Source organism: Moschus berezovskii, chromosome 2 (genome assembly GCF_049115385.1).
Source record: "Moschus berezovskii isolate FMDL1 chromosome 2, NW_MosBer_1.0, whole genome shotgun sequence".
Taxonomy (NCBI): domain Eukaryota; kingdom Metazoa; phylum Chordata; class Mammalia; order Artiodactyla; family Moschidae; genus Moschus; species Moschus berezovskii.
The window spans coordinates 17256698-17284524 of NC_142461.1; the positions used below are offsets into that span (position 1 = coordinate 17256698).

General features: G+C 45.9%; 2 protein-coding genes across 4 annotated transcripts in view; both read right to left on the bottom strand.

Moving 5' to 3' along the window:
- PSMD1 (proteasome 26S subunit, non-ATPase 1) overlaps positions 1–9470 on the bottom strand; it is an 88159-nt gene extending 78689 nt beyond the window's left edge. The window contains exons 1-5 of the mRNA XM_088844910.1: positions 9295–9470; positions 5136–5179; positions 4459–4532; positions 4102–4271; positions 893–1098 (exon numbers count right to left, since the gene is read on the bottom strand). Coding sequence (XP_088701036.1) covers positions 893–1098; positions 4102–4271; positions 4459–4532; positions 5136–5179; positions 9295–9310 — 510 coding nt within the window. The 5' untranslated portion in view covers positions 9311–9470. The remainder of the gene's footprint in view (positions 1–892; positions 1099–4101; positions 4272–4458; positions 4533–5135; positions 5180–9294) is intronic.
- An 8248-nt stretch (positions 9471–17718) lies between these two features.
- Positions 17719–27595, bottom strand: LOC129538584 (uncharacterized protein C2orf72). 3 transcript variants are annotated; one of them, XM_088844914.1, is made up of 4 exons: positions 26909–27595; positions 23369–23482; positions 20923–20958; positions 20680–20774 (listed from the first exon to the last, which is right to left on the bottom strand). In XM_088844914.1, the coding sequence occupies exons 1-3, from the start codon at positions 27510–27512 to the stop codon at positions 20954–20956; spliced, it is 723 nt and encodes a 240-aa protein (XP_088701040.1). In that variant the 5' UTR covers positions 27513–27595; the 3' UTR covers positions 20680–20774; positions 20923–20953. The 3 variants fall into 3 exon arrangements, with proteins under 3 accessions (XP_088701039.1, XP_088701037.1, XP_088701040.1); XM_088844913.1 differs by lacking the exon at positions 20923–20958 and having other exon boundaries at positions 17719–20774; positions 23369–23479; XM_088844911.1 differs by lacking the exon at positions 20923–20958 and having other exon boundaries at positions 17719–20774.
- Between the last annotated feature and the right edge of the window lie 232 nt (positions 27596–27827).

The window sequence follows — 27827 nt, forward strand, 5'->3', positions numbered from 1 at the left end:
GGCAGGGAGTGACAGAAGGATCTGTAAACAAATGACAGGTGAATTGAACTATGAATCTTGAACAAGAACAAAGCAGGTAAGGAAAAGAAAAGGATGTTTTCCGGAGGGGCAGTATTTCTGGTAAGGCGAATGAGGCATGGTACATCTAGAAGAGACAAAGTCAAGATGGCTGGAGTACAAAGAGTTAGCTCGTGGAGAAGGACAGCGGGTGAGGCAGGCTAAGTGGGCACTTAACAGATCAATGTTCATTTAACTCAGGCTTGCACCTCTCTGACCACTTTGGTTGGTGACTTACAATTGTCATAACTATTGTAAAACACCCCCAAACTAGGAAAGTATAGTTTTAGCCATAATAAAGCTACTACAATAGTAGTTATCATTACAGTCTTCTTTAAAAGGGCAGAGGACTTCTCTGATGGTCCAGTGGTTAAGAATCTGTCTGCTAATGCAAGGGTCACAGGTTCAATCCCTGGTCTAGGAAGATTCCACGTGCCTTAGGAGAGCCACAGCCATGAGCCATACTACTGAAGCCTGCACCCTAGAGCCCATGCGCTATAATAAGAGAAGCCACAACAATGAGAAGCCCAAGCGCAGCAATTAGAGAAAGCCTAATTAAGACAACTTCCCCATGCAAGACCTAATAGGAATAAAAGTGGTAAGACAAAAGAGGCTATTCAACAAGCACAGCCAAAGTTCCTTTATAAATACATTAAAAACATAAAAAATATAAAAAGACATGTTTTAAAAACATAAAAATAAACTGTTTTCAAAAGAGCATCGCATCTTATTCCATCTAAGCTCGAGTTTCTTTTCACTATAATTTTCAGTTTTAATAATTTGCTCTGCTGATTCTTCATCAATAACAATCTCTAAAGTTGCACCCTCTACCTACCGACTCAAGTATAGTCTTCTCAAAGACGTCCAGTCTTCGTGTCTCCAGAGCAATGCCGATAGCTTGCTTATACTTGTGATCATCTAGACATCTTTGAAACATTTTATTCACAATGCCTTCCAATCTCTGGTCAATTGGTTTTTTTTCTCCTTCGGGCAAATCTGCATTTTCCACACATTGTTTGGTGTAGTGATCAATGCACTTTGCTACAGGGAAAATAAAATAACTGATTACTTTGTAAATTGGGCTGATACTACTAGAAAGGACAATACCGACATTTATCACCATGAAAACTTATGGGATAACTTATGAAGTAAGTAAATTTCAAATTTTTTAAATGCTAGAAGCTATACCTTCCAACAATAGTTCCCTTCATAACAGTTATACTAATTCCATAAGTTGACATTATTTAAAATGTTACTATCTTGTTACTGTACTCTGACCAAAATTACATTATTCAACTTGACCAAGCTGCTTATTTTACAGAGTTGGCTACAAATAGCTGACTGTTTCACTTTTCAAAAAACAAACACTTGCCATTGAGAATATTAACAAAAATATATTGTAGCAATTATCATGTGGCAATAAATTATCAGTCTTCACATTAATGAAACTATTAACTCCTTGAGAGTAGAGCCTGCCTTAATCATCTTTGTAGAATAATGGTGAGATGACCTGAAATGTGCCACTGGTCCCAAAGGCAATCCCAAAGATTTCCAAAACCCTTTCCAGCAATCAGCTGAAATATTCACTGCCTCAGTGTGAGGTAGGGTGAGCCTTTCACACATATTTCCCCTCTCCCCCAAACAGAGTATGAAAATTCATGCAGTGGTGCACACGAACAATGTGGCTTTCACATTTCACAATGATTTGGATGAAAGGGGGAGAAGTATCATGTTTACAACTTACACTACTTTACCATCATACCATAAACTTGTTAAGAGCAACCAAAAAGGGAAATTACCCTAAGACTTCTTCCACCTTCATAAGGAAGATAGCCACTCAAGCTAAATGAGATATATAACAGCTGTCCTCTCTATAACACACTGGCTTGTAACTCTCCTTTTCAAAGAGAAAGGTACAAGGAAAAGATTAATGAGTTGCAAACTACAGCCTTAGGAAACAGAAATGATTGAACTAGCATGAAGAACCGCTGGTCGACTACACGGCCCATGTCAATGGGGCTATATTCGGGGGAAGCAGAACACTTTTCTAAACTGGAATATACCAGGTTCAGGATCCATCCAGGAAGAATTAGACAGGTTCAGGTACAGTTAGTAAGAACAAAGTGGCAGTCACAACACAGACTTTAAACAATTTTCATTGCAGAAAATCTTCATCAGGCCCCAACTGGAGCTTTGTGAACTAAATGTAGTTGCGAGGAAACATTACCCCTGTCTCACCAGAGAGGAATCTCAGATTTAATTATGGAGAAAGAAAAATGTTACCTCCTAAGTTTCAAATGAGACTCGTGCTCTCACTTACCAGGTATATACTAACTGCAGCCTCATTTCTAGCTAAAGTCTTATTACAATTGGGAGAAAATTTTTAGCCTTGAGTTTTCTGAGTGTACTGCTTATGACATTCATTTAAGGTCCTAGGAAGGTGTTCCTAAATTCTATTTTATGTATCTTTTCACAGATCTCACTGACGTTATGGAAAAAAAAAATGCATCCTAATAGTCCCAAGAAAACTAGAACGGTAAATCCTATTTCTACTTAAAGAAAAGTAAACAGAACTGGTCTACCATCAACAATCACCTCTTATAAGCTAAGATTAAGATGATACACAGGAAGGAATCTACCACCTCATGGACCAACTGTCCTGATTAAAATCATCATTTGTAAAACGGTAACACTGCAAGCACCTGCAGATCACTGCTGGATAAAATTATCAACACTCATCAAAATAAATCTGTCAAATAAAAGAGATAAAAGTATTTAACTTCCCATTCCTTAACAATGCAGGGGAAGTGCTTTGGTTTCAAATGATATGGTCTATTCTTTAAAATAATCTGTTCTTTCCACAGGATTCACAGATGAAAACTCCAATTTAATAAATCCCCAACAACAATAAAGCTTGAAACATTCTCTCACCATCATGACAAAAAATTTTTAAACGTGAACACAAAATCTTACTACAAACTTCAGGGACATTTGAAAAGTACCCCTTTGGACTCCCTAGTGCAGCATTTCCCAATTTCTGAAAGAGAATACCAATTTTCTTCCTTTAAGAGTGCAGGGGAATAATGCAGATCTCCTCTTAATCAGGAATTCAAAAAACTATCTATACTATACACATTTCCAGAAAACACTCTTGGGCTATCTGTAATTATGACCTAAAGCTTGATATTTATAAAGACGTGTCTAAAGGGTACACAATCTCTTCTTTCATCTATTAGAGCAAATGTTTTCAAACATTTTTAAAGCTACAAAAGCTCTGAACAAAATCTTACAGAGCTGATTCAACTCACAAGATGGAGAACCCAGAGGCCTGCCTGTGTGCTACCCTCTGACTTCAAAAACACAGAAACAAATAAGACAACAACGGTTACTAGTAGAAACAATATGCATTTCGTAGTGATTAAGCCTAGGCTTTAAATTCTGACCCTCCTATTTAATAACTATGTGCCTTTATCATCTTGAAACCCAAGTTTTCTCATCTATATAACAGGGCGAGCTCCCCCTTCACAGGGAAGCTGTGGAATAAACCATGAAATGAAGAATGACCAGGACAGTGCCTAGCACAGTGGAAATACTGAATAATGTTTTCCTATGCTAGAAACAATTCTATAAATTGCTATCATTTAATTTCTGTTATTCACAATAACCTGATTTAATTCTTTTGCATAAGCATATGCTCACTGGAAAAGAGATGACCATAACCACTGAGATAACTAACTTTGCCTTAAGTCAGCTGTTTCTGAATAATTTCTTAGATTCACTCTTAAAATATTTTGTGAGGTGAGTGCTTTCATTAATAATTACTATTACTGATGTTACTGTTCATTATGATAAAAAATAACAGCATGGAATTCTAAGGCAGATCTAAAAACTCAGTCTGCATAAGATTATTGTAGAAAGATTATGAACTTTCAATTAAAATGAAATGTGCCAACATCAAAGAGTAATTCAGGGGGAAAATGCTGTATGTAGGAGAGCAAGAAACAGGCCAATAAGATAAAGCCTTACTAGATGGAAGATAATTACCTATAATAGTTTCCACATATTCAGAGTTATCATTGACATTGAAGAGGTCACCTGCTCCAAGTGCATAATTCAGAGACTCCTCAAAAGCCCCCAGGTGATAAAATACTTTAGATGCCACTAAGGCCGCAAACTGCCGACTCCGGAAACCTTCATCTTCATACAAAACTTCTCTGAAAGAAATTAGGAAGTATAGGCCTAGTTCAAACTGTGGTTCTCTTTAAAAATTCCAAATCTATATACCCAAGTCACAATTTAGGGGCAGCAAATTTCTAAATGAATTAATAAATCACAAGACCCACATCCATGGATAATTAAGGTTGATCTACTTTATTACAATTAATAGAAACAAATTCTTACATTTTGTCTACAGACTCAGAAATTTCTGCCCAGAAGTCATTGACAACTGCATTCAATTTGTGTAGTGCAAATTCCTGTAGAAGATAAAACCAAAATTCAATTCTGAGACAGGCTTATCATTATATTTCCTTAAAAAAAAAAAGCAAACAAATCAATGGCCAAATTCTAAGTCATATTTACTAAAAGTTTTAATCTATGACAAATATAAAAGTTTACCAACTAACTTACATTTTCTCTTGGGCTTACATACTTCCTTTCTGTTTTCAATCATAGAACATAAGACTAGCCATATAATGTCATTCCTTATCATACTGAACATTTTTCTTCTTTGACAGTATGTGTAAGATTGACTCTACGTTGCTGGTTTGGATATAAATGAATTCAGGTGCCTAGAGCCAACTAAAGTATATTTCAAATTTTTGTCATATCAAAGAAGTTTTCAAATATGTGATTTCTGTTGATATAGAAACTGAGATTTATTTGCCTCAGCTTTGCTAAACTCTAGGGAAAACCAACTGCTGTTGCCAAAACACTGTCTTCTGGGTCTAGATTTCAATGACTGGTTATAGACTTAGTACGATGGCTATTTTAAATGATGGAATATACACAAATATCAATATAGCCAAACAGTTTCAAAGTACAAATATTAAACCCAGTTAATTTTCTTCAACTCATACCTTAAGCTGTGGTTCTTCTTCATCCAGAAGAGAAATAATTCCAGCTACAAGACAAAAGGTAAACTGTGATTAGTTTAGTTGCTCAGTCATGTCCGACTCTTGTGACCTGATAGACTGTAGCCCTCCAGGCTCCTCTATCCATGGGATTTCCCAAGAAAAAATACTGAAGTGGGTTACTATTTCCTTCTCCAGGGGATCTTCCAAACCCAAGGATCAAACTGGGGTCTCCTGCACTGCAGGCAGATTCTTTACCAACTAAGCCACCACGGAGGCTATATATTGTGATTATGAAATATATATGCTAAGATAAACTAATGCTTAATGAAACATATATCACAATTGGAAAATAGGTATTTTTTGAGGGGTGACTTCATTATAGGAATGATTCTTTTTCTTTAAAACCAGAAAGTTTATTTTTCAAAGTTCAAGAGTAAACTATGTTATCAAACTCTCATGATACCACATATATCACATTATGTGTCTAATTCAACAGTTTTCAAAGTATGGCTCCTGGCTCAATTGGCACAAGCATTACCTGGGAACTTGTTAAAAATAAAAAATTATTGGCCCCATTACAGATCTAGTGAATCAAAAATTGTGGGGATGGGGTCCATTAATGGGGCCACAAGCCTTCCTTGCAATACTGATATTCGTAATAGTTTGAGAATCACTGGCCTAATTGACTGACCAAAATGAGAAACTTTCCTACACAATTTTAGAATAAAATTATTCACACAAAATAAACCAAGAGTCATAAAATTATTTACAGAAGCAGGAATATTTAGTTGTCAACTCAACGGAGTAAAATAATTTGACTATTTCAAGATGCTTATATTAAGGCACCTCTGTTGTATCACAAGTAACCTAGAAGGTTTCGCTAAATGAGGAGCAATCTCACTTGTTCTGACATCAGTTACTGAAGCAAAGCAATCCTCATGTGAGCCTGAGGTGTTGGCACCAACAGCAGAGAGTAGAGGAAATAACTGTTCTCTCCCAAAAATGCATCCTGAAATATAGTCACATATCAAAGGGATTATTAAGGGAAAAAATAAAAGTGAGAAATTACTGTCCTTGCATAAAGGAAACTAAACTGTTTCTCAGGTATGTTTTCCATGTAGGTCTGAAAATCATTCTGCAACAGTGAGTTGAAACTGTAAGCTGATACAAAAAGTGTCAAGGCAACTTTCCTTAGTAGACGTAGCCATTTCTAAGTGTTAAGTGTAGGTTTGCCAAACAGCTTCAGCAGTCTTTAGAGAGTCATATGGGAAAAGACACAAAATTCAGCAAAGGAAACTATGCCACGGTTCTAGCTAGGGCATATTACTATTCTAAAACTTTAAATGCAGATAAAAAGAACTTCTTGGTGCTGTAGGTTGGTATAACAAATCCAGAACAGAGAGGCTGAATTGAAAGCATGAAGAAAAAACAGATTAAAGAATGCAATGTGGGGGGTGGAGGAAGACTGGGATCCAGTGACAGTGAAGAGCTGATAGAGAAGAGTGCCTTAAATCTGGAACAAATAGTAGACAGCAGACTGCTTTATCAAAATACTAAAAATCCTACCCATTCCCGTATCAACAATCAACAGTATGCCTGACCTGTTTTTACCAAAAGACATGATGGATTTTTGTACACTCTCCTGTTTGGTTTCACTTATGACTAACGTGTTACATGGTTGTCCTGGCTTAGAAATGCTGCCATTGTCCATGGAACACAATGAAATAAAATACCTACACTTCATACACAAATATTTCCCATCTTAAAAACAGGAGAACTCACCTTTAGATGGAAGATGGGTGCACCTGGGGAATGGGAAAGGTTTCAGGATGCTAAACTATCTGCCATAACACGAAGTCAGCAAGTATCAACAAGTTGCTGTATCAACTTATAGCATTATTTAAAATAGCATATTATTCAAAAACATGAAGCTATGCTCCAGAAGACACAGCTTAAAAGTTGAAACAGTTGCCTCAAAGAATTTCATTCTCACATCTCCCTTTTAATAGCCAACATCTCTATCTCTCCACTTCCTTTCACAGCCAAAACTCTTGAAAAACTTAAGAGTACAAGATGACCTTTTAGTCTCCACTGTGTTTGTAGTGTCCTGCAAGTGCCTAGCCCATAAATGAACAAATAAACTGACTAATCCAAACTGGAACCTGTTAGCTTCTCTTTAGCACCAGGGACAGATCCTAAACCACAGCCAGCCAAAGAACAGGAAATCAGGTGACAAAAGGTTTGGAGCAGAAGCTGATTAAGTAATCCTGTAAATGTAACCAATGAGAGTAACAGATATGTACTATTCTACCATCACTGAGTCTCACAGCAGGACTTCAAAAATCATCAGGTTTAAATTCTATTAAGTTCAGTACAAGTGTTTTATTTTTAGCCTCTAATTCAAATACTCTAGTGACTGATTTATTGATTTGATTAGATAACTGATTTCTTCATTCAAGATACACTTTTGAAGTTCTGCCATCTGCTTGACAGTTATTTTAAGAATTATGAAAGGTTTCCCGCCCAAAATTCTACCACAGACAGAAAGACAGTAGTCAGGTAAGTAAACAAAGTATCACAGGACTGTAATGAAGGAAGGGGATGGATGAGAGGGAGAGACCCAGCATGTTTTAATAGGATGATGAGGAAAGACTAAAATCTGATCAGAAACTAAGGACTGAGAAGCTAAGGGAACACTTGAGGAAGAAGAGTTTAGAAAGGGGGAAGAGCATGTGACAGGGCCCATAGGAAAGAAACTGACATATTCAAGGAACAGAAAAGCCAGTATGATTATGTAAAACTGAAGAGTAGAGTAGTACAACACAAAGCAGGAATCAAATAATGTAGGTCTTTAAACGTGTATTTCATTATAAACACAATAGAGAGCACTGAAGGACTTTAAGGAGAAGAATATTATGTGATTAAAGTTTAAGAAAGAATACTCTGACTACAAGAAGAATAAACTATATGGATGTAATGTTGGAAAAATAGAATCTTAGGGCTCTCAAAGCATCCCAGCCAACAGATGAAGGTACTCTGGACTAAGAAGATGAACCTGAAAAACAATGAGTCCAATTTACAAGTGGTAAGAAATTTAATGCTAATTTTACCTTTACAGAATTCTGACTGGAAAAACTTTTACTTATACTGAACTAAAATAAAAGTCTAATTCTATGTACCGGTGGCACTTCTTCAAGTGTAAAATTATGCCTTCCCGGGTCTCTGCCAATTTAAGCAATCCTCAGAAACACAGATTCCTTAAAAGTACAAGTCACTGTCTTCTGATCATCAGTTTGTTTACAACAAAATACTTTGAGGGACAAGTGTAGAGTAACTCAGGACGAGAAAAAGGTCTGTGAGCCGGCAAAAAAAAAAAAATAGGCACCGAGACTCCGGACAACTGTGTGCAGATCGATCTGTAGTGAGGGGCTTAAAAATCTCCACTTGAAAACTGACTTCAGAGCTGATCCCACTGCAAACGTCATTCCACGAATCCACGCGCGCAAGGGTTAAGTGGAGGAAACCTGCCCGCACAGCCAGGAGTTCCTTCAAGGTAGCAGTTACCGTGCATCCAGCCTCATAACCATAGGCTGATTCTCAGTACACAGGGAAAGTAATCGGGGTGCCTTAATTAAAATATCCTTGGAACAGACTCAGAAACGACCTGCCCCAGCCCTCGTTTAATTTAGATTTCACTCCAAAGAAGACAAGAGCTGGGTCAGGTCGGGAAGTACTGTGGAGCATGGGCTGCCTTACCGTCCGGCTGCACAGGGGGGACCATCCCACCCTAACCACCCACGAGAAAGAGCTGGGATAGGACGGCCGCACACGCTCAACCTCGGGAGGGAGGGAATTAAGGAAAAGCCGTCGGGGTCGGAGACCGGCCGGGATACCCCTTGGGTCCGGGCACGGGTCGGGGGGAGTGGCTGGGAAGGGACGACGAGCCGGTCCACCCAGCGCGATTTTCCCCCCCGAGCCGGAGGTGGTCGCGGGGCCCCCCTCGGAGAGGCCGGGCCGCACGGCCAGCTCCCGCCCGGAGGTGGGCTTTGGACAGCGAGGCGCGCGGCGCCTCCGCCGGGAGGTGCCCAGTCACCGGCCCTGACTCAGCTAAAAGCCGGCGTGGCGGCTCCTCCCTGGCGGCGCCGGCGGCGGCCCCACTCACCGGCCGAAGTGATCATGGCTGCGCCCCGCACTCGCCCGCCCGCTCGCTCGCCGCCCCGGCCACGCCGCGTATCTGTCAGCTCAGGGCCCGCTCGCTTCGCCGAGCCTCCTGGCTCCCCCCGGCGCCCTGCTCAAGTCAGTCGCCTGCTCAGGCCGCCGGCTCGCTTCTCACCCAGGACCCTGCCCGCCCCCGAGCTGCCCGCGACGCCGCCTGCCGCCCGGCGCGAATTCCGCCCCCAGGCCTGTGTCTCCCCGGGCCGCCGCTGCCGCCGCGCCTCGCGCGGGATAGGGGTGCCCGGAGAGCTCCATGGTCTTCTCTAACCCTCCTCGAGGCCACAGCTCCCGCGGGGACGGGAACCCACGTCCGCACCTGGGGTCAGGCTTCAGAATAGCCACCCCTAGAAAAAGGCCCCCACCGTCACCCGCCATTGCTGAGAAAGGGGAGATTGAGGGGAGGTTGCGCGCGGTATTCGCAGCGCCACCTGCTGCCTGGGCGGTCTTCCTGCAGCGCCCCCCAGCCAAGCCTTTGTGGGTCTGGGTAGCGCAAAGAGCTTTGCGCAAAGTGATTTTCAAATTCTTTAAAAAGTGGAGCCCAGCTTTAAAAGAAATCCTCACGTCAGTGCTCTATTATCGTATCACAGCGAATCCCTAAGTAATCGCTGGTTTATCATAAAGTTGAACAAGGAGTTTTAACTTACATTTGGAATAGTGACTATTGTAAATGGTTTAAAAATCGGAAGTATACAAAGATATACAGTGAAAAGTGTTCCAAAGGGGAAAAAAATGTCGTTGTTGCCTTCCATCTGCCCAGTTCCTGTCACCCTCCATAGCAGCGGGTTCCTGGTTTTTAGTACATCTGATTTGAAATGGCAGTTGTGACCGCCATCCGCGGTTTTATTCCAGCTTTAGGAGAAAATTTACTTCAATAGTCAGTACTGAGAAAGTCTTGACAAACATGAGTGACAAATGGTGGCATTTTAAAGCCTCTAGCCTCACACTATCAAGCTACTCTTCAACTGGATAGTGATTACTAAAGCTTATTTCTGAGGTCTTTTCAAAACAATTTAACCTAGTTACACAAACCAGTGTTTCTCAGTTGAAATAAAATTTGATTGATGACACACTTGAGTGTCATCAACTAAAAGAAATTAGTATTCTTAAAGCTATATGTTAAAATATATTAAATATAATTATTAAACACTTTTGAAGAATTAAAAGGCGCTGCCCTCAGAAGTGTGCATGAAAAACAAATAGGCTGAGTGTTTGGGAGTATTATTTTACAGAGGTACTCTGACTGATCACTCACATGAAGACTCTTGTGTGCTCCCAAATCCTAAAAGAATCAGATACAAATGCTAACAGGTAGTGGAAATGAGTGAAGCAAGTCTAGTGTAAGAAACACCAGCTCAGCAGGAGAGTGCGTGGAAACTGATACTCGTATGTGAGGGCAGTAGGGGGTAGTGGTGACTGTGACAAAATGAAGAAAGATGCCCCATTTCAGGGCTTTCCTGACAGCTCAGTGGGTAAAGAATCCACCTGGAATACAGGAGACACGGGAGATACAGGTTCAATCTCTGGGTCAAGAAGATCCCCTGGAGGAGGAAAATGGCAACCCGCTCCAGTATCCTTGCCTGAAAACTCCCATGGACAGAGGAGCCTGGCAAGCTACAGTCCAAAGGGTCACAAAGAGTTGGACTGAGCGATTGCGAATGCATGCCCACCCCATTTAAAGAGAGCAGTGGCTGCTCGCTCCTACTGTGGTGGTCTGCCAAGATGTGCACTTATGATTTTTTTCCAAGAAAGGCTGGAAATCAGAATTTTTTGTGAAATCCTTGGAATTTTTTAAGTTGGTAACTTGGGTGAAATGGGTGAAGAGGGTGGAAAGCTACAAACTTCTATTTATAAGAAAAATAAAATTCCCCTCTTCTTTCTTGGCTGCAGCAGCTCCCAACAGCCTTGACTTCCTGCTCACCATCTCACAATTCTGCGGGCCATTCTTCACAGCCAGCCTGGAGCACTATTCAAAACAAGGAAGACAGGGGCTCTCTCCTCCAAGCTCCTCCAGGACTTTCACCCAACCCTGCTTACCCTCCATCTGCATGCCCCACTCCTCTGCCCTGTGGGCCACACTCCTGCCATCCTGAGCAGCTGTGCAGCCATGTACCTTGTCTCTGACCACCCTTCTACCTTCAAGGCCTTCTCCCCCTCACACCCAGCTAACCAGACTTGTCCTGAGTTCCAGTCAAGCCACACCTCCTCCAGGAAGCCTTCCTTGACCACCCTACGATGTGTCTCCTTACAGCCTTTACCCCCACAGCTATAATCATATCTCCTTGCCTACGTTCCAACTAGACAAGGAACTACTCAGGGACACAGCCACATCTTATTCATCTCACTGTCCCCTATGGTAACTAGCATAGGGTCACGCATGTAATAGATGATCAATAAATGTGGGCTGCCATCTATGGGGTCGCATAGAGTCGGACACGGCTGAAGCGACTTAGCAGTCGCAGCAACAGCAGACCAATGGCACAAAGCTAGAACTCAGACCTATGTCTTAGAAACCCCTGCCTCTCCAAGACTCTAAAATGATTTCTTTTCAGAGGACACAGCAAGACCACAGAAAGGATTCCTACCCAGTGCTCTGTTCATAAAACAACAATCTCCCTCCAGATTTAGGGGTAACACAAAAGATCTCAAAGCCCCAACGAGGTCAGCTGTGGTCTCACACACGTATGGGCTGGGCCGGGGTCTATGTTAGAGTGAAGGTAGGAAACCATGATTCTGATTTTTCTTTGCAGATATACCCACCTTGGGGCTTCCCTGAAGCTCAGTGGGTAAAGAATCCGACTGCAGTGCAGGAGATCCTGGTTCGATCCCTGGGTTGGGAAGATCCCCTGGAGAAGGGAAAAGCTACCCACATTCCAGAATTCTGGCCTGGAGAATCCCATGGACTGTATAGTCCATGGGGTCGCAAAGAGTCCGACACTACCGAGCGACTTTCACTTTCATTTTCAAACCCACCTTGAGCAGGATTCAGTCCGAAGCGTAGCGGGAGTAACTCCGTGGCCCGCGCAGCGCCCTCTAGTGGCTGCAGCGCTTCCCAGAAGGCGGAGAAAGTGGGAAGGGGCGAGCTCTCTAAAGCAAGCAGCCTCTATCCGCTGCTCCCTCCCCTCCGCCCCCGCCCAGTCCATAAGCCTTCTGGCATTTAAATCCTGGGTCATCGGAGGGCTCGGTCCTCCTGTGAAGAACTGGATTTGATTGCTTTCCGCCACCCCCTCCCCCGCTGCTTTTTTAAAAATGTGGATTTTTTTTTTTTTGAAATTTCTTTTTTTTGACCTCCGTTTGGCACGCGGGATCCTAGTTCCCCAACCAGGGATGGAAGCCCTGCCCCCTCTAGTGGAAGCCCTGGGCCTTTTTTTTTTTTTTAATTATTGATTAATTGATTTTTACAACAGCTATTTTAAGCGAATTGAATCTACTTATTTATTTTTGGCCTTGTCACCTGGCATGGGGGATCTTAGTTCTCCCACCAGGGATTTAAAACACCACCAATGGACGCCATCCACTCCAATCAAGGGCAGGGGCAGAACTCAAGGGACAGCTCCTCTATTTAGAGGTATTAGACATATATACTTAAACGTTGTCCCATGACTAAATTGGGTGTAGGCATTTAAATTTCAATGGAATAAAATTTTAATTTAATTTAAATCAGTTCCTGGGTTGCACTAGCCACATTTCAAGTGGCCCCCTTGGGCTGCCAAAGACAGTGTTGGTGGCTGAGGTGAGGGTGGCAGACCCACTTTTCTTTTTTAATTTATTTATTTTAATTGAAGGCTAATTACTTTACAATATTGTGGTGTTTTTTGCCATACATTGACACGAATCAGCCATGGGTGTCCATGTGTTCCCCATCCTGAACCCCCCTCCCACCTCCCTCCCCATCCCATCCCTCAGGGTCATCCCAGTGCACCAGCCCTGAGCACCCTGTCTCATGTATCGAACCTGGACTGGTGATCTATTTCACATGTGATAATATACATGTTTCAATGCTATTCTGTCAAATCATCCCACCCTCGCCTTCTCCCACAGAATCCAACAGTCTGTTCTTTACATCTGTGTCTCTTTTGCTGTGTTGCATACAGGGTCATCGTTACTATCTTTCTAAATTCCATATATATATGCATTAATATACTTTATTGGTGTTTTTCTTTCTGACTTACTTCGCTCTGCATAATAGGCTCCAGTTTCATCCACCTCATTAGAACTGAGTCAGATGCATTCTTTTTAATAGCTGAGTAATATTCCATTGTGTATATGTACCACAGCTTTCTTATCCATTCGTCTGCCGATGGACATCTAGGTGGCTTCCATGTCCTGGCTATTTTAAACAGTGCCGCAATGAACATTGGGGTACGTGTCAGACCCACTTTTCATGGGAGTGATCTTGATCTCCACAGAGGTGATGAGCTCAGAAAACACAGGCACATGTTCAGAAGGCTGCCTGTGCGCGTGCCCTTTCCCTGGCTCTGCCCCTCTGTCTCTTTCTGTGTCCTGTCTCTTTCCCCTTCCCTTCCTCATGCTTCTCCCTCCCTCCTACCTTCTCTCTCTCCCTCTCTCCTTCCCTTCCTCTCTTTCTGCCTTTCTCCTTTCTCCCTCTTTTCCAGCCATGTGTCTTTAATCACTGGGCTGCCAGGGATTGCTTTCTAAGCTGCCCAGTGATAAGGGGCAAAGGGCCGCTGTCGGTTCCAGGACACCAGGGATCAGATCCCTGTCGCACAGTAGTTCTGCTGTATAGGGGGTGGGTCCACCTACGTGGCAGGCGGGCTGGTGCTGGGAGGTGCTCTCATCAAGGGCTTGGCAGAGAACAGCGGGCAGTAAAACTGGTCACGCGGCTACTGGTTGCTTCACGTACAGCCCACAGGCTACATGTTTTTTTGACTGAAAGCACTTATTCATGGAGCAGAAACGGGAAATGCAGATGGGGACTTGGGCCTCCAGTGGGTAGGTGCTCTGTTGGAGGGAAATGCCCAGCTGGGGCTGGAATTGGCCTGGATGGACTAAAGCATGAGAGAACCCTGGAAGCCATCGAAGACGTTAGGGTCTCTTTCCTTGAAGGACAGTGTCCAGGAAGGCAACATTTATCTTGGGAAACTGGAAGTCTGCCATGGACAAGCTGATGCTGGAGCCACTGTCCCCTTGTGAGGTGGGGGGAGGGCGTGGGGGGTATAGGTTCCGGAGTGGGGGCTGGGAAAGGTCTAAGATGACGAGCCAGCTCTGGGCTGGTGGTCAGGGGTGGGAGGAGTCACAGTGAACCCTCGGGAGAGGTCTCCTGCACTCTAGCTGTTCTATCTGATGGCTACTAGTCCCAGGTGGCCGCTTGAAATGTGGCTAGTACAACCCAGGGACTGACTTTAAATTAAATTACAAGTATTTTCCATTGAAATTTAAAAATGGACACCCAGTTCAGTCACTGGACAATTTGTAAGTGCATGTGGAACAATCTGAAGATGTAAATCTATTTTTGCAACTGTAAATTTAATAAAATCTAAATATAGATTAAGTATTTTGAATAGAAACTTATCTGAAGTGTAAAATTCTCACTGGGATTTCAAAGACGCAAAATGTCTCATTAAAATGTATTAAAAATGGTTGCAGTTGGAATGATACTATTTTGGACACACTGAGCTAAATAAAATGTTATTAAAATGATTTCCCCTGTTTCTTTTGATTTTTTTTACAATATGGCTACTAGAAAAGCTAAAGCTACGGATGTGCCTGAAGGTTCTCCTGAGAAGAGCAGGTCTAGGCTCACCCAAAGGCCTCAGTCCCTCTGCCCTTGGATTTGGGCCAGGCCGCTTGCCTTACTTCATAGCCACGGCTGCTCCTTGGTGGTGGCACAGGCAGCGCCAGACCAGACCAGGGGCAAAAGTTGACCACAAGACCCGCCTCTCTCTGGGGTTAAGGGGCCGGGAGTGACCACCGTGGCAGCTAGGAGTTCTGGAGAGCGCAGTGCCCCTGGGACGGGGGAGGGTCAGGGAGGTCAGGCTGGAGGCCTTCTGGGGTTGGGGTAGTGATCGGAGGCCACACCCTGCTCCGAGAAGACCTTGTCAACCATTGAGGAAGAGAAAGAACTCCTGTGACAAGACAAAGGCCCGGTTTCTGCCACCGGGACGCTTTATGAGGGTTTGATCACAAGGACGAAGTATAGCACCTAATTACTCCTAATAAATGCAGGGTAGGACAGTCACAAGCATGACTTAAGACTTAAAATCTGAATTTCTGTCTCGGAAATGCACTGGTCTGCACTTGCAGCAGGAGGCCTGGCTGGGACTGGGCAGCTCAGGGAGGAAGCCAGACAAGATTCACGCTCTTGTCAAAGCCCTGGTCCCACGGCAGCCTCAGTGCTCAGTCAGTCACATACCATGGTCTCTCGGAGTCGAATTCCGAGATCTCTGTGAACCATAGCATAGCTCGGTCTCCGCCTCTGCTCCATATTGCATGTGTGTGTTGGTCGTTCAGTCATGTCTGACTCTTTGCGACCCCATGGACTGTAGTCCACCAGGCTCCTCTGTCCATGGGATTCTCCAGGCAAGAATACTAGAGTGGGTAGCCACGCCCTTCTCCAGCGGATCTTCCCAACCCAGGGATCAAACCCACGTCTCCTGCAATGCAGGCAGATTCTTTACCACGGAGCCACTAGGGAAGCCCCTGCTCCAATTAGGCAGCCCCAAATAGAAGGCAACCGGAGGGTTCTGGCCCAGGGACCAAAGGCTTCAGGGATACATGTGGGATTCTGGGCGTCACTCCTGCCTTGTACCCTGTTTCCCCCTGAATTTTCCACATGTAATCATGTGGCAGGCTGCCCAGGGCAGCTTCCACTTCTGTCCCAATCCTTGAGCCACTTACACACAAAACCAGGTCACAAGGGGGTTATACAGGCCTCGAGTACGAAGTAAGTGGCTTCCTCCGAAATAACTGGCTTCCTCCACTGTGCGGGCTGTGTTTGCCTCCCAAACAGGACAAAGTGCAGCCTCCTGACCACAGGAGCAGCCCTGCAGCGGGGATCTGCTGCAGAATGGATGGCTTTCGGGTTAACGTGGCCTTCTCCAGGCACCTGGGGTCCTAGGTGGTCTGTCCCGGGTAAGAGGGGCTTGTTTAGACCACAGGTTTGGGGGCCTCAGCCCCTGGCCCCTTTGCAACTTTGCCTTAAGCTTGTGGTTTGATCACCAAGGGACCCCTGTGCAGAGTCCTCTTGTAAACAAAGGCTTTGAGAGGAAACAGTGACGCCCGTAGTATAAAGGGGTCTCTGAGACTCCATTAGGCTATCTTGGCTTGTTAAACATTCACATGTGCAGACACACACCCTAATAAATACCAAGTTAAATGCTATCTTTTTTTTAAAAAAAAAAAGAAAGTCTCTTTTTAAATGTTTACTTATACTTTCCAGCTGCCGGTTTTCCAATCCCAACCAATGTGGTCGCGGACACATAACCCTGGCCAGGACTGGGGGATTTTCAGACCAGACGATTCCAGAGGTCCTGCTATTTGCCCAGATGCCCTGCTCCGAAGGGTCCCTTCAAGAAACATTTTATGAGAATAAAAGGGAAGATCCATTTTGGTTTTGATTAGACAGCAATGAGGTAGGGTTTGATTTTATTAGCTATTAGGAATTCTTGACTCAAGTCAGAAGTAGCACAACCACTGCCATATTAGAAAGATTAGCCCCCAAGAGCCCACACTGGGAGCTGACCGGAGGCCCCTCGCCGATGGTTCCTGGTTCCGCTGTTCTAATTGCCCCTCAGACAGGCCCACCCCAACCTCTGCACCTTGTGAAGGGTCCTTAGAGAAGAGACTCACCATCAAGGGCATCCCTCTGGTACCCAGCTCTACTGTCTGCTAGAAGACAGCAACCATGTTTCCTGAAAGGATGGGGCATGTCTTAGCAATTTCTTGAGATGGCAGAGAAGGCGGGCCAGGGCTTCCAAGCAGGAACTGGGGGGTGAGGAGGGGGAGGAGACCCCGCCCGAAGGAAGCAAAGGTGGATCTCAGTCTCATTCAACATTTGGGAGGCAGAGCCCAAATCTCAGTAAAGAAAGACCTGCTCTCTTCAACTATTCACAGCAAATACTGAAGGTAATGAAAAAATCACCTGTAAACCACCCTTTGGGCTTCCCTGGTGGCTTGGTGGTAAAGAATCCGCCTACAATGCAGGAGATGGAGGAGACCTGGGTTCGATCCCTGGGTGTGGAAGAGCTCCTGGAGAAGGGAATGGTATGCACTCCAGTATTCTTGCCTGGGAAATCTCATGGACAGAGGAGCCTGGTGGGTTATGGTCCATGGGGTTGCAGAGGGTGGGACATGACTGAAGCGACTGAGCACCACCAATCCACCCTTCACACCACCAATCCACCCTTCACACCACCAATCCACCCTTCACACCAGAGGCTTGCAAACTTACTTGCGGGTCTCAGGAGTGGCAGACGCTTTTTTGCGGTGCATAGGCTCAGTTGCCATCTTACTTTGGATCGAACCCACATCCCCTACATTAGAAGGTAGATTCTTAACCACTAGACTGCCAGGGAAATCCCTACAAAAGATTTTTAAACACAGCAGAGGCTGCTGTCTTGTGACTTCTGCCTTAGACAAGTTCCTAACTTAAAAAAAGTTCCCGCCCCCCACCAGATTAAAAAAAACTTCAATCAAATTATTACAAAGAGGTTAACAGAGAAATAGAAATATATAACAGCTTCAAAATTACCAGCCTTCCCATTTTATTTAATTCCTTTTTATTTTTTAAAGTTTTCATCTTTAAGAAATGACTTTGGAAATAACGTACATTTCCCTGACACCAGTACTACAATTTTCAGAGTCACAGTAACATATACAGAATTACATCCATAATTACTATGAATGCCAACATTTCAAGCAGTAATTTTCTGTTACATGGGAAACAAAATTCAAGAAAGCAATCGTCAGGGACTTCCCTGGCAGTCCAGTGGTAAAGTCTCCACCTTGCAGTGCAGGGGGTGTGGGTTCGATCCCTGGTCTGGAAACTAAGATCCCACATGCCATGTGGTTTGGCCAAAAAAAAAAAAAAAAATCCAGGATAGCATATGAGAACAGTTGCTGCTTCAGAAAAGGGTTTCTGGCATAATCAGTGATGAGGCTGCTGAAGACTGTTCCAATACCTGCACTGGACCAGCCACTCCTGTTGCACAAGTCCACCAATAAATGTGGCCGCGATCTCAGCATCTCTGCTGACTGCGCTGGTCTGAACTCCCTCTGGATTAACTGAGACACACCATTCTGGGCCCCACTAAATACCGCAGAGCCCTCTGCAGTCCTAGCCTCCAGTCGAAATAATACTGATGCAGAAACTGGTCTGCCTGCAACTCTGGATCCAGCTTGCAGTGGGGTGCAGGCAAACAGCTTGCCTGGCTGGAGGACTTGGGTGACAGGGGGACATGGGCTCCTTTCCTGCTTCCTCTCTTCCCAGGAGGTGGCCATGGTCGAAGGAATGGGGCCCCTTGTTTTAAAACAAAACCAACAGTAGTTCATGATCCATTCTTGTGTAGGGGGAAGTCAGCTGGGTCCTTCCTGTCATCCTACCTGCCCTCACATTGATATGGATTGTGTGTGTATGCTCAGTCACTCAATCATATCCAACTCTTTTTGACCCTCTGGATTGTACCCTGCCAGCCTCCTCTGTTCATGGACTTTTTCCAGGCAAAAATACTGGAGTGGGTTGCCATGCCCTCCTCCAGGGGATCTTCCCGACCCAGGGATCGAACCTGCGTCTTCTGCATTGGCAGGCGGAGTCTTTACCACTAGTGTCACCTGGGAAGACCGATATGGATTAGGCTTCCTGTTAGACAGAATAAACAGGAGGCCTGGAGCAGAAAGGCCTCCACCTTAACATCAAAGAGCTCCTGGGCAGCAGAAGGCTTCCTATTCCATGTTTGGTTGCCATCATAGCAAGAGCTGAAATAACTAACACAAGTTATAGAGCATCGTGTAAAGTGCTGAGCAAATAGCAGTCACAACTGCATGTCTGCTGAATGGATCATGCACGAATGAATGGATTAGCTGCTTCCCACAGATAGTGCTTCTACTTGGGAAAACCACAGCTGTCTTCACCATTCTAAAGACTGGATTTCTCCAGGGGCAGGTGAGAAGGACAAGCGAGGTAATACAGAGTGCCCTCTCTGAGTAAACACAGATGGTCTTCCTGACTTTTAAGCGAACATCATTGACTCTGATGGACTCATAAGCAGAGCATAAAGGATTCTGGAACTTGGCACCTCTGGGCTTCATCAGCTTTGATCTTGTATTAGGACCGGACCTGAGATCCAAAACAAATCCTATGCTCTTGTAATTCTTACCCCTAACTTTCCTTCCATTTGGTGACATGGTCAGTTCCCAGCATCTTTATTCTCAAAGAACTTGGCACCGAAAGTCAATGTCAACGTGGAGAAGAAAGCTGCGCAAAATTACTTATGCTCTGGGCCTGCAGCACATGGACCATCTTTGCTCTGGCCCCAGAGGCCCCCAGGATGGCAGTGTATCTTTATTTTGGCTTTCTCTGGGAGCCAAAGCCCCAGGAAACCCAATTCTCTCTGCCCTGGGGACTCTTCCTAGAATTTGACTGGGAGGAGACAGTCTCACCCAGCGTTTCTCAAAGTTGCCACGATTGACATTTTTAATAGAACAATTTTGCACCACTGGAGATTGTTCTGTACATTATGAGGTGCCCACTAAATTCCAGGGGTGCCTCACAGTTGCAGTGACTCTCCCAATACACACACACACACACACAAAACACAATTTCCAATGCTGCCTGGAGGGGTCGCCTGCTTGAGAGCCACTGGGCTGGTAGCGCTCCTATGTGTTTGAGAACTAGGAGCCCCAAAGTTGAGTGACAGGTCCAGGGCTCCTCTCTCAGATCTGATGATTTCTGGTCCATCTGCTCTCGAAATGATGGATGCTCATGCAAACGACAGGATGCCACAGCACCACAGGACCTCAAAGCCCATAGCTGTCTGTTTCAATGGCATAGAGAAATTGAGGCACAGAGAGAAATAATAACCCCACTGTGACCAGAGAAGGATCAGATGCGAGGTGGGGGGCAGGTTCCCAGAGGATACATTTTCCTAGGTCCCACTTAGCTTCGTAAGTCTCACTGCCTGGCTGGTAACATGTCAATGCAAGAGCTCCCAGCAGGTGGGGCCTTGTAGTTACCAGCATCCCAAGGTCAACATGGAGGTAGGGCAACTTAGTGAGAAGAGCCAGCTCCAAGTCTGTAGGTTAGAGCTGGGGCAGCCAGGGAGGGGTCCAGCCTTCATCTCAAGTCTCTGGCGGGCTCAGTGGGAGCAGAGGCAATTCTGTCACAGGGTTTTGACCCCTTTCCGGGATCCTCGCAATCTCCGTTGGGATATACGGCCGTCAGTACCAGCTCCTCCTCAGAGTCCTGGGGGTCACCTGGAACACAAGAGAAGAAATCACCCAGTGAGAAGCCAAAGTTTCTGAGTGTGAACACTGGGAATGAAGGCGAAGAAGTCGGCCCCAGTAACTATCTACTTTAAAAACCCAACAAAATGCGTAGCAAAAACCTTAAAAAGGTACATACCCCTTGACCCAGCAATTCCACTTCTAGGATTTTATCCTAAGGAAATAATTAGGAATAATTAGAATTCCCAGTGGTGGTGGCTCAGCAGTCAAGAATCTGCCTGCAGGGCAGGAGACAGGAGACTGAGCTCAATCCCTCCGTCAGGAAGATTCCCCTGGAGAAGGGCATGGCAACCCATTCCAGTATTCTAGCCTGGAGAATCCCATAGAGAGAGGAGCCTGGCAGGTTACAGTCCGTGGGGTTGCAAGGAGTCAGATACGACTAAAGCGACTTAGCAGCAGCATAGCACCAGTAGCAGTGGAACTGCTCCAGCCATCTCACTACCAGCCTACAGACGGAAGAGCACTGACAGCCCGGCAGAGAGAAGGAAAGAGCCTGGGTCCTTGATGGGGTCACTGGGCCCTTGAATCAATGAGCCCTGAAGCTGATTCCATCTCTAGACTGTCTTTTAGGTGAGATAATGAATTCCTTGGCTGTTGATACTAGTTTGCATCATGGTTTCTTCACCTGGAGCGGAAAGCACCCTAATTGATATGAGGTCTGACAAAGGGATTGGCTGAGTAAACTATTGCTTACTCGGTCATATGATGGGATTCAGGCATTAAAATTGATGTATAAAATTCCCTAAGACTAAACACACGCACAAACGCAAGTAGAATTAGGGAGATATGAATAAGGCCTGTGGATCGTTTCAGAGTCCATATCCAGGTTGCCGATATTATCCTGTAGTTTTGCAAGAAGTTACCATGGGGGAAAACTAGGCAAGATGTACACAGAAATTCTTTATATGGTCTCTTCCAACTGTGTGTGAATCTATGATTCCCTCAAAGAAAAAAGAAGATGAAAGATGCTGACGTGTGATTGTTGCTGTGGAATACTGCACAGTCACACTATGTTACTGATGAAGAAAGCAGACTCTAAAACAGTTTATGTATGTATGTATAATCTACTATTTATGATCTATATTATAAATGTATGCATATGGTCTGAACGTGCAATTTGCATCTTAATGTATTCACTTCTACATGAGACTAAACAATCTGTTCTATGCTACAGAGGGAAGTGATCAAAGACTTACATAAAGTTTATGACTCCTTCACTTTCTTTCCCTTTAGTTTCCAGATACATCCAAAATGATGATGCAGAGATTGAAGTCAACATTTTTGTAATTAAATATTTTAAATACGTGATGCATTTTGCAGATTATTTATGCATTATATAGAAGTGAATTTATGAAAATGTAAATAGTACAATGGCAACCCACTCCAGTGTTCTTGCCTGGAGAATCCTAGGGATGGGGGAGCCTGGTGGACTTCCGTCTATGGGGTCACACAGAGCTGGACACGACTGAAGTGACTTAGCAGCAGCAGCAGCTATAAATACATAGCTAGGGAGACAGAGTAGCCTATCCAAATTATAGTTACCTGTGAGTGAGGGAATTAAACGAATGATTTTTAATATTTGTGTTTCTCCTTTTGTATTTTTTAAGCTTTCCTGTTTGGGCAGAATTCTAAGACAGCAAGTTTCCCACTCCTTGGGGCACTTAAGCTGCATAATCCCCTCCGTTGTGTGCGGGTGGGACCTGTGAATATGATGAGATAGTCAGGCCATTGATTTCAGTTTGTGCCAAAGGTGATGGGTTGTCCCTCCTGTGATTACATTATGTTACAGGAGGCTGGAGATTCTCTTGCTGATGGAAGGAGCAGCCGCCATGAGTGAGACAGCCTGGGCGAGGAGGCAATTTAAGGGCCTCTCAGAGGTGATAGCCTTCGAGGCAGGGACCCCAGTGCCCCAGCAGGGTACAGTTCCCTCTTAGCTGGCCTCTGCCTCTGGTTTCTCCCTGCTCCTGCAGTCCAGTCACCTCTTTAACACCCTAATCTGCACACCTTTGCTCAGAAGTTGCCAGTGGCACCCTATTTCTGAGAGACCTGGGCCCAGGGCCCTGATTTGGTTCTGACTCTCTTCTTCAACCTCAGCCCTCACCAATCCTCGTATGCATCTTACACCCCGGCCCTCTGGGCAGGGGTCCCCTTTCTGAGCTTGACATCATGCTGTCAAGCCTTGGTTCATGATGCTCCCTCTCCAAAGCTCTCCCATTTCCACCTAAGAAAATCCCCCAACCCTTAGCTCAAAAGTCACTTGCTCTGGGGAACCTCCCAGGATCCTTGGGGATGGAGGCAGGGGTGCGGGGGTGGGGCAGGGCAGGGAACAATGCTTTTGGCTCCAGGTGCCCCACCAGGCAAGTCTGACATCTGCCTTACAGCCCGCCCACACGGCTTTCCTTAGGCAGAGACTCCGGGGGCTAGAACCCCCCCAACACACACTCCCCTACTCCCCCCCCACTTCATGGATGTTGGTCTGCTCCATCCCTCCGGTCCCTGTGTGCACCTGACTAACCCCAAGTCCCCCCTCAGGGTCCAGGAGGCCAAGAAGGCAACACACTCACCCTGAGCTGGGCCACTGCGGGAGCTGGTATCTGGGTCCTTCCCCCGGCTCCAGGGTCCCCAGGAAAAGCATGCCAGCAGTGCTGGAAGGCCTGGTCTCTCCCCGGCTCCTTCTGCTAGAAAGAACACAAAGTCCCAGAGGCCGTGGGTCAGATGATTATTGATGCAACTGAGAGAATTTTCAGTTCAGCAACCAAAGTTTCAGCTGTCAACTGCCCTAGTTTCAACTAACTAAAAAAAAAAAAAAAGATTCTAATTTGCAAAAGGGGGCAGGGTTTTCGAACCTAACTTAAAAAATCCAATTGTTTTTACATATATTGATATTAACTTCATTTTCGCAGAAACCCTATGTAGGTACCATATTGGAGAAACTACAGTAATAAAAACAACGTGAAGTTAATTACAATTATACAGCAAAGAAAAAATTCAAGGAGCCGTAAACCTCCTCCCTCGATGTTTTAGTTCAAACAAGTTTTTAAAATTTTATTGACGTAAAGTTGATTTACAATGTTGTGCTAATTTCTGCTGTGCCACAAAGTGACTTAGTTATACACATACAAACATTTAAAATATGTTCTTTTCCATTTCTGTTTATCAAAGGATATTGAATATAGCTCCCAGTGCTATACAGTAGGACTTTGCTGTCTATCCCTCCTACATATACTAGTTTGCATCTACTAATCCCAAGCTCTCAATCCTTTCCTTCCCCATGACCCCTCCTCCTTGGCAACCACAAGTCTGTTCTCTATGTCTGCGAGTCTGTTTCTGTTTCATAGATATGCTCTTTTGTGTCATATTTTAAATTCCACATATAAGTGATATCATATGATATTTCTGACTCACTTCATTCGCTCAGTAAGATAATCTCTAAGTCTACCCATGTTCCTGCAAATGACATTATTTTATTCTTTGTTATGGCTGAGCAATATTTCATTATAGATATATATAAATGACATTATTTCATTCTTTGTTATGGCTGAGTAATATTTCATTATATACATATATATCTCACACCTTCTTTATCCATCCGTCTGTCAATGGACACTTAGGTTGTTTCCATGTTTTGGCTATTGCAAATAGTGCTGCTGTGAACATAGGGGTGCGTGTACCTTTTTGAATTATGGCTTTCTTTGGATATATGGCCAGGAGGGGGACTGCCGGATCATGGGGCGACTCTATTTTTAGTTTTTTGAGGAACATCCATGCTGTTTTCTATCGTGGCTGCTCTACTTTACATTACTACCAACAGTGTAGCGAGCGGTTCCCATTTCTTCAAACCCTCTTCAACATTTATTATTTGTATTTTTTAATGATGGCCATTCAACTATTCTTGAAAAAGCCATCAAACTATTTCTCAATAGGAATAGAATTAATCTTTTTGATAATCACACACAAAATAATTACATGTTGATTCGAGTTTCCTTATTACAGTATCACCTCAGTTATCTGGGGATCCCTAACCATCTGGAATCAGGTCAACTGGAACGAAGTTTTAAAAAAGGACTCCAGAGAGCCCAAACACAGAAGATCCTTATTTATAATTCTTTATGTGGGGCCCATTTACTCTTAATTTGTACCCAATTTCATAAGATTGGGTCCTAAGTTTTGCAACCAAGAGACAACTGTATTAAGCATACACTGATAAACAACCTCTAGCAACAGGCAGGTAGCCTAAAAGTCTAAGAATAGCCACCAGACAGCGAGGGAAGAGACTGGAAAACTTCGCTATCACTAGCAAAACCTTAGCAGCATGAACCCATGGCATAGGCTACAGCAAAAGCCTGAAAGGAATTTCTGGACAATGAGTTATAATTACACCCATGACCTTCAGTCATTAATGAAAGGTTTCATGTTCAATATGTTTTGATGAAAGTATAACTGACTTTAATGCAATAGAGAATGGTTCCCTCACAAACTGTTAAAAGATGTTAAGTGTTCCTGTTTAAAAGGAGGCAAGGATTCTGTGTGCTGAGCAGGGTGTCAGGAAATGGGAATACAGTGGTGATGAAACTCACAAGGGGAAGTGACAAAACCACCAGGGTAAGAGCTTGGAGAGCAGAAGCAGGTTCTGGGGTTTGATTGTGAACTTGCAAATGGGAGTGGATCAGGGAAGGCTTTCTGGAGGAGGAAGTCCACTTCTGAATGGTGAGAGGAAAAGGAGAATGGAAGAAAACGCTTTTCATGCAACTGCAATATAAAAAAAAAAGTAGAGGCCAGAGCAAGCTTGGCTCTGGGGAATTAAAAAGTTGTTCCCTGGGAATAGTAGATAGCTAAGAAACTAAGGGCTCAGATAATTTTCTAGGCACAAACTCACTAAGGAACAGAAAACTTTCCCCATGGGGCCAGGTCAGCAAAGGTGCTGGCAGCAACAATCTGAATGGCAATCCACCTCAGGACATTCTTTATGTCTTTCAGGATGCTAGACACCGAGTTTCAAATTTAGCTGGCTTTCTCACAGACTCAACCGAATAGATGTGGGAAGGGGTGGGGTAGGTTAGGACAGGCTCTACAGCTGAAAGGGATGGTCTTCACCTAGGCCGGAAGCCTGTGACATCAGGAGTACCAGGTCTCCTTGCTGGAAAAGCAGACCCATCCCCACCCCTGTTAAGTCTGGCATCACCCAGTTGCTGGGTTAACACAAGAATGCCCAAGGAGGCAGAACACAGCCGCTATTTTAAGAAACTGTAGCAAGAAGGGTTGGCAGAGGCTGGAAGGCTTGGAGGGTGGCAGGTGCTGGAGAGAGGAGTAGGAGAAGGATGCTAGAAGTGCAAAGATCACTCTGGCATTTCCTAGCTTTGCCAGGTCCAGCTGTACTTAGCGTCCGTATTTTACTCTCGGGGCCCTGGAAAGCTTCTGTAAGACCTCATGTACCAGGATGGAGAAGATTCTCACCCTTTTGCTGATGGCAGCAATCACCGGGGCTGGGAAAAGACTCCCACTCCCCTCCCCTCTTCTTAGGAGTGTGGGGAAGGAAGAGAGGCAGACACCGCGGTGGGCAGTCAAGAAGGACTGGGAAAGCCTGTGCCTCAGTCCCTCACATCCTCTTCCCCCAACTTCCAAGTGCCCCGCATTTATTCCTTGCCTGGTTCCTTTGACCCCACGGCGCTTCACCATCGCATCCGCAGCGCATTCCGCATCCCTAACAGCGCGCGTGCTAGAAGCTCCCAGCACCAGAAACCCCCTGCTCCCAGTCCTGCGTTCCTCTCACCTTTAAACTGGCGCTTCTCAAGTCTTTCCCATCTCCTCGCCCTCCTTCTCCTCCCGGAAACTTCCAGATCTTTGCCCAGCGCCGTCCAGCCCTCTCTGCCTTCTGTTTGTCCCTTGGGCTTTCCTAAGCCCCTGTATTTCGCATGCACTCAGGGTCCTCCGGGGACAGACTAGGCCCCTTGCCCAGGGCCCGCTCCGCCCTAGTTGGGAGGCCTAGGGCTAGGCACCGCCTCTCTCCCGGCCTCAGTTTACCTCGGGTACCTTGGCCTGAAGAGCTCCCAGTGCTGGTCCAGCCGCCGCCCGCCCACGCCCCGCGGGCCTCGCGCCCCCCTCACCTGGCTGCCAGGGCCCGGCGGCTTGCAGGGCCCTGCAGGCGGCCGCCTGAACCGCCAGGCTGGAAGCCGGGTGGCCAGGGCGGTAGGCGGCCGCCTGCACTGGGCCTCCTGCCTGGCGGCCGAACACCGTGCGCAGCAGCGCCTCCAGCAGCCGCAGCTCCGGGGCCGCCGCGTCCTCCGGCTCCGCCTCGGCCACCAGCACCCCAACCAGCGCCGCGCCGGCCCGCCGCCGGCCTCGCACGTCCCGCAGCATCTCCCGCAGGTGGCGCCGCGGCCCCCGGGCGGCCAGCGACGACGCGCGGCACAGCACGAAGACGAGCGGCGAGCGGATGGCGCGCGCCCCGCTCGCGTGCCTTTTCGGCGCCCTCGGCGCCCCGGGCCCCGCGCCCTCGGCGGCCCCGCCGCCCGGCTTGCCCGCGGCTTGCTGGGGCGGGAACACCGCTCGGGCGAAGTCCCACAGCAGCGCGCGGCTCTGCTCGCGCTCCCACAGCTCGCCCACCAGCAGCACCTGCCCGCGGCCGCCCGCCGCCTCCACCAGCGCCTGGAAGGGCGGCTCGCCCGGGCTCTCGGGCCGGGCGGCCAGCGCCTCCAGCTCACTCTCCATGCTCGCGGCCGCCCGACCTCTGCGGCCGCTGCGGCCCTGCCGGGCCAGCTGCCCGCCTCTCGGGGCGGCAGCGCCCGGCCCCGGAGGACACGCCTCCAGGGCTGCGCCTCGCCCGACCCCCGGCCCCAGGGCCGGATCGCCCCGCTTCAGCCAGAAACTGGGTGGGGGCTTTCTCCTCCCAGCTCTCTGAGAGTCGCCTCCCGAGGTCCCCCGGCGGCAGACAAGGGGAAACTGAGCAGTTCATCCAACATTTACTGAACACCTACTAGGTGCATTGGAGAAGGGAATGGCCACCCTCTCCAGGATTCTTGCCTG

Coding starts and splice junctions, on each gene's coding strand:
- LOC129538584 (XM_088844911.1), bottom strand. CDS start 27,512: ATGGAGAGTGAGCTGGAGGCGCTGGCCGCCCGGCCCGAGAGCCCGGGC. Junction 23,483..26,908: donor CGCCGGGCCCTGGCAGCCAG/GTGAGGGGGGCG, acceptor TGTTCTTTCTAG/CAGAAGGAGCCGGGGAGAGA. Junction 20,775..23,368: donor CCGCAGTGGCCCAGCTCAGG/GTGAGTGTGTTG, acceptor CTTGTGTTCCAG/GTGACCCCCAGGACTCTGAG.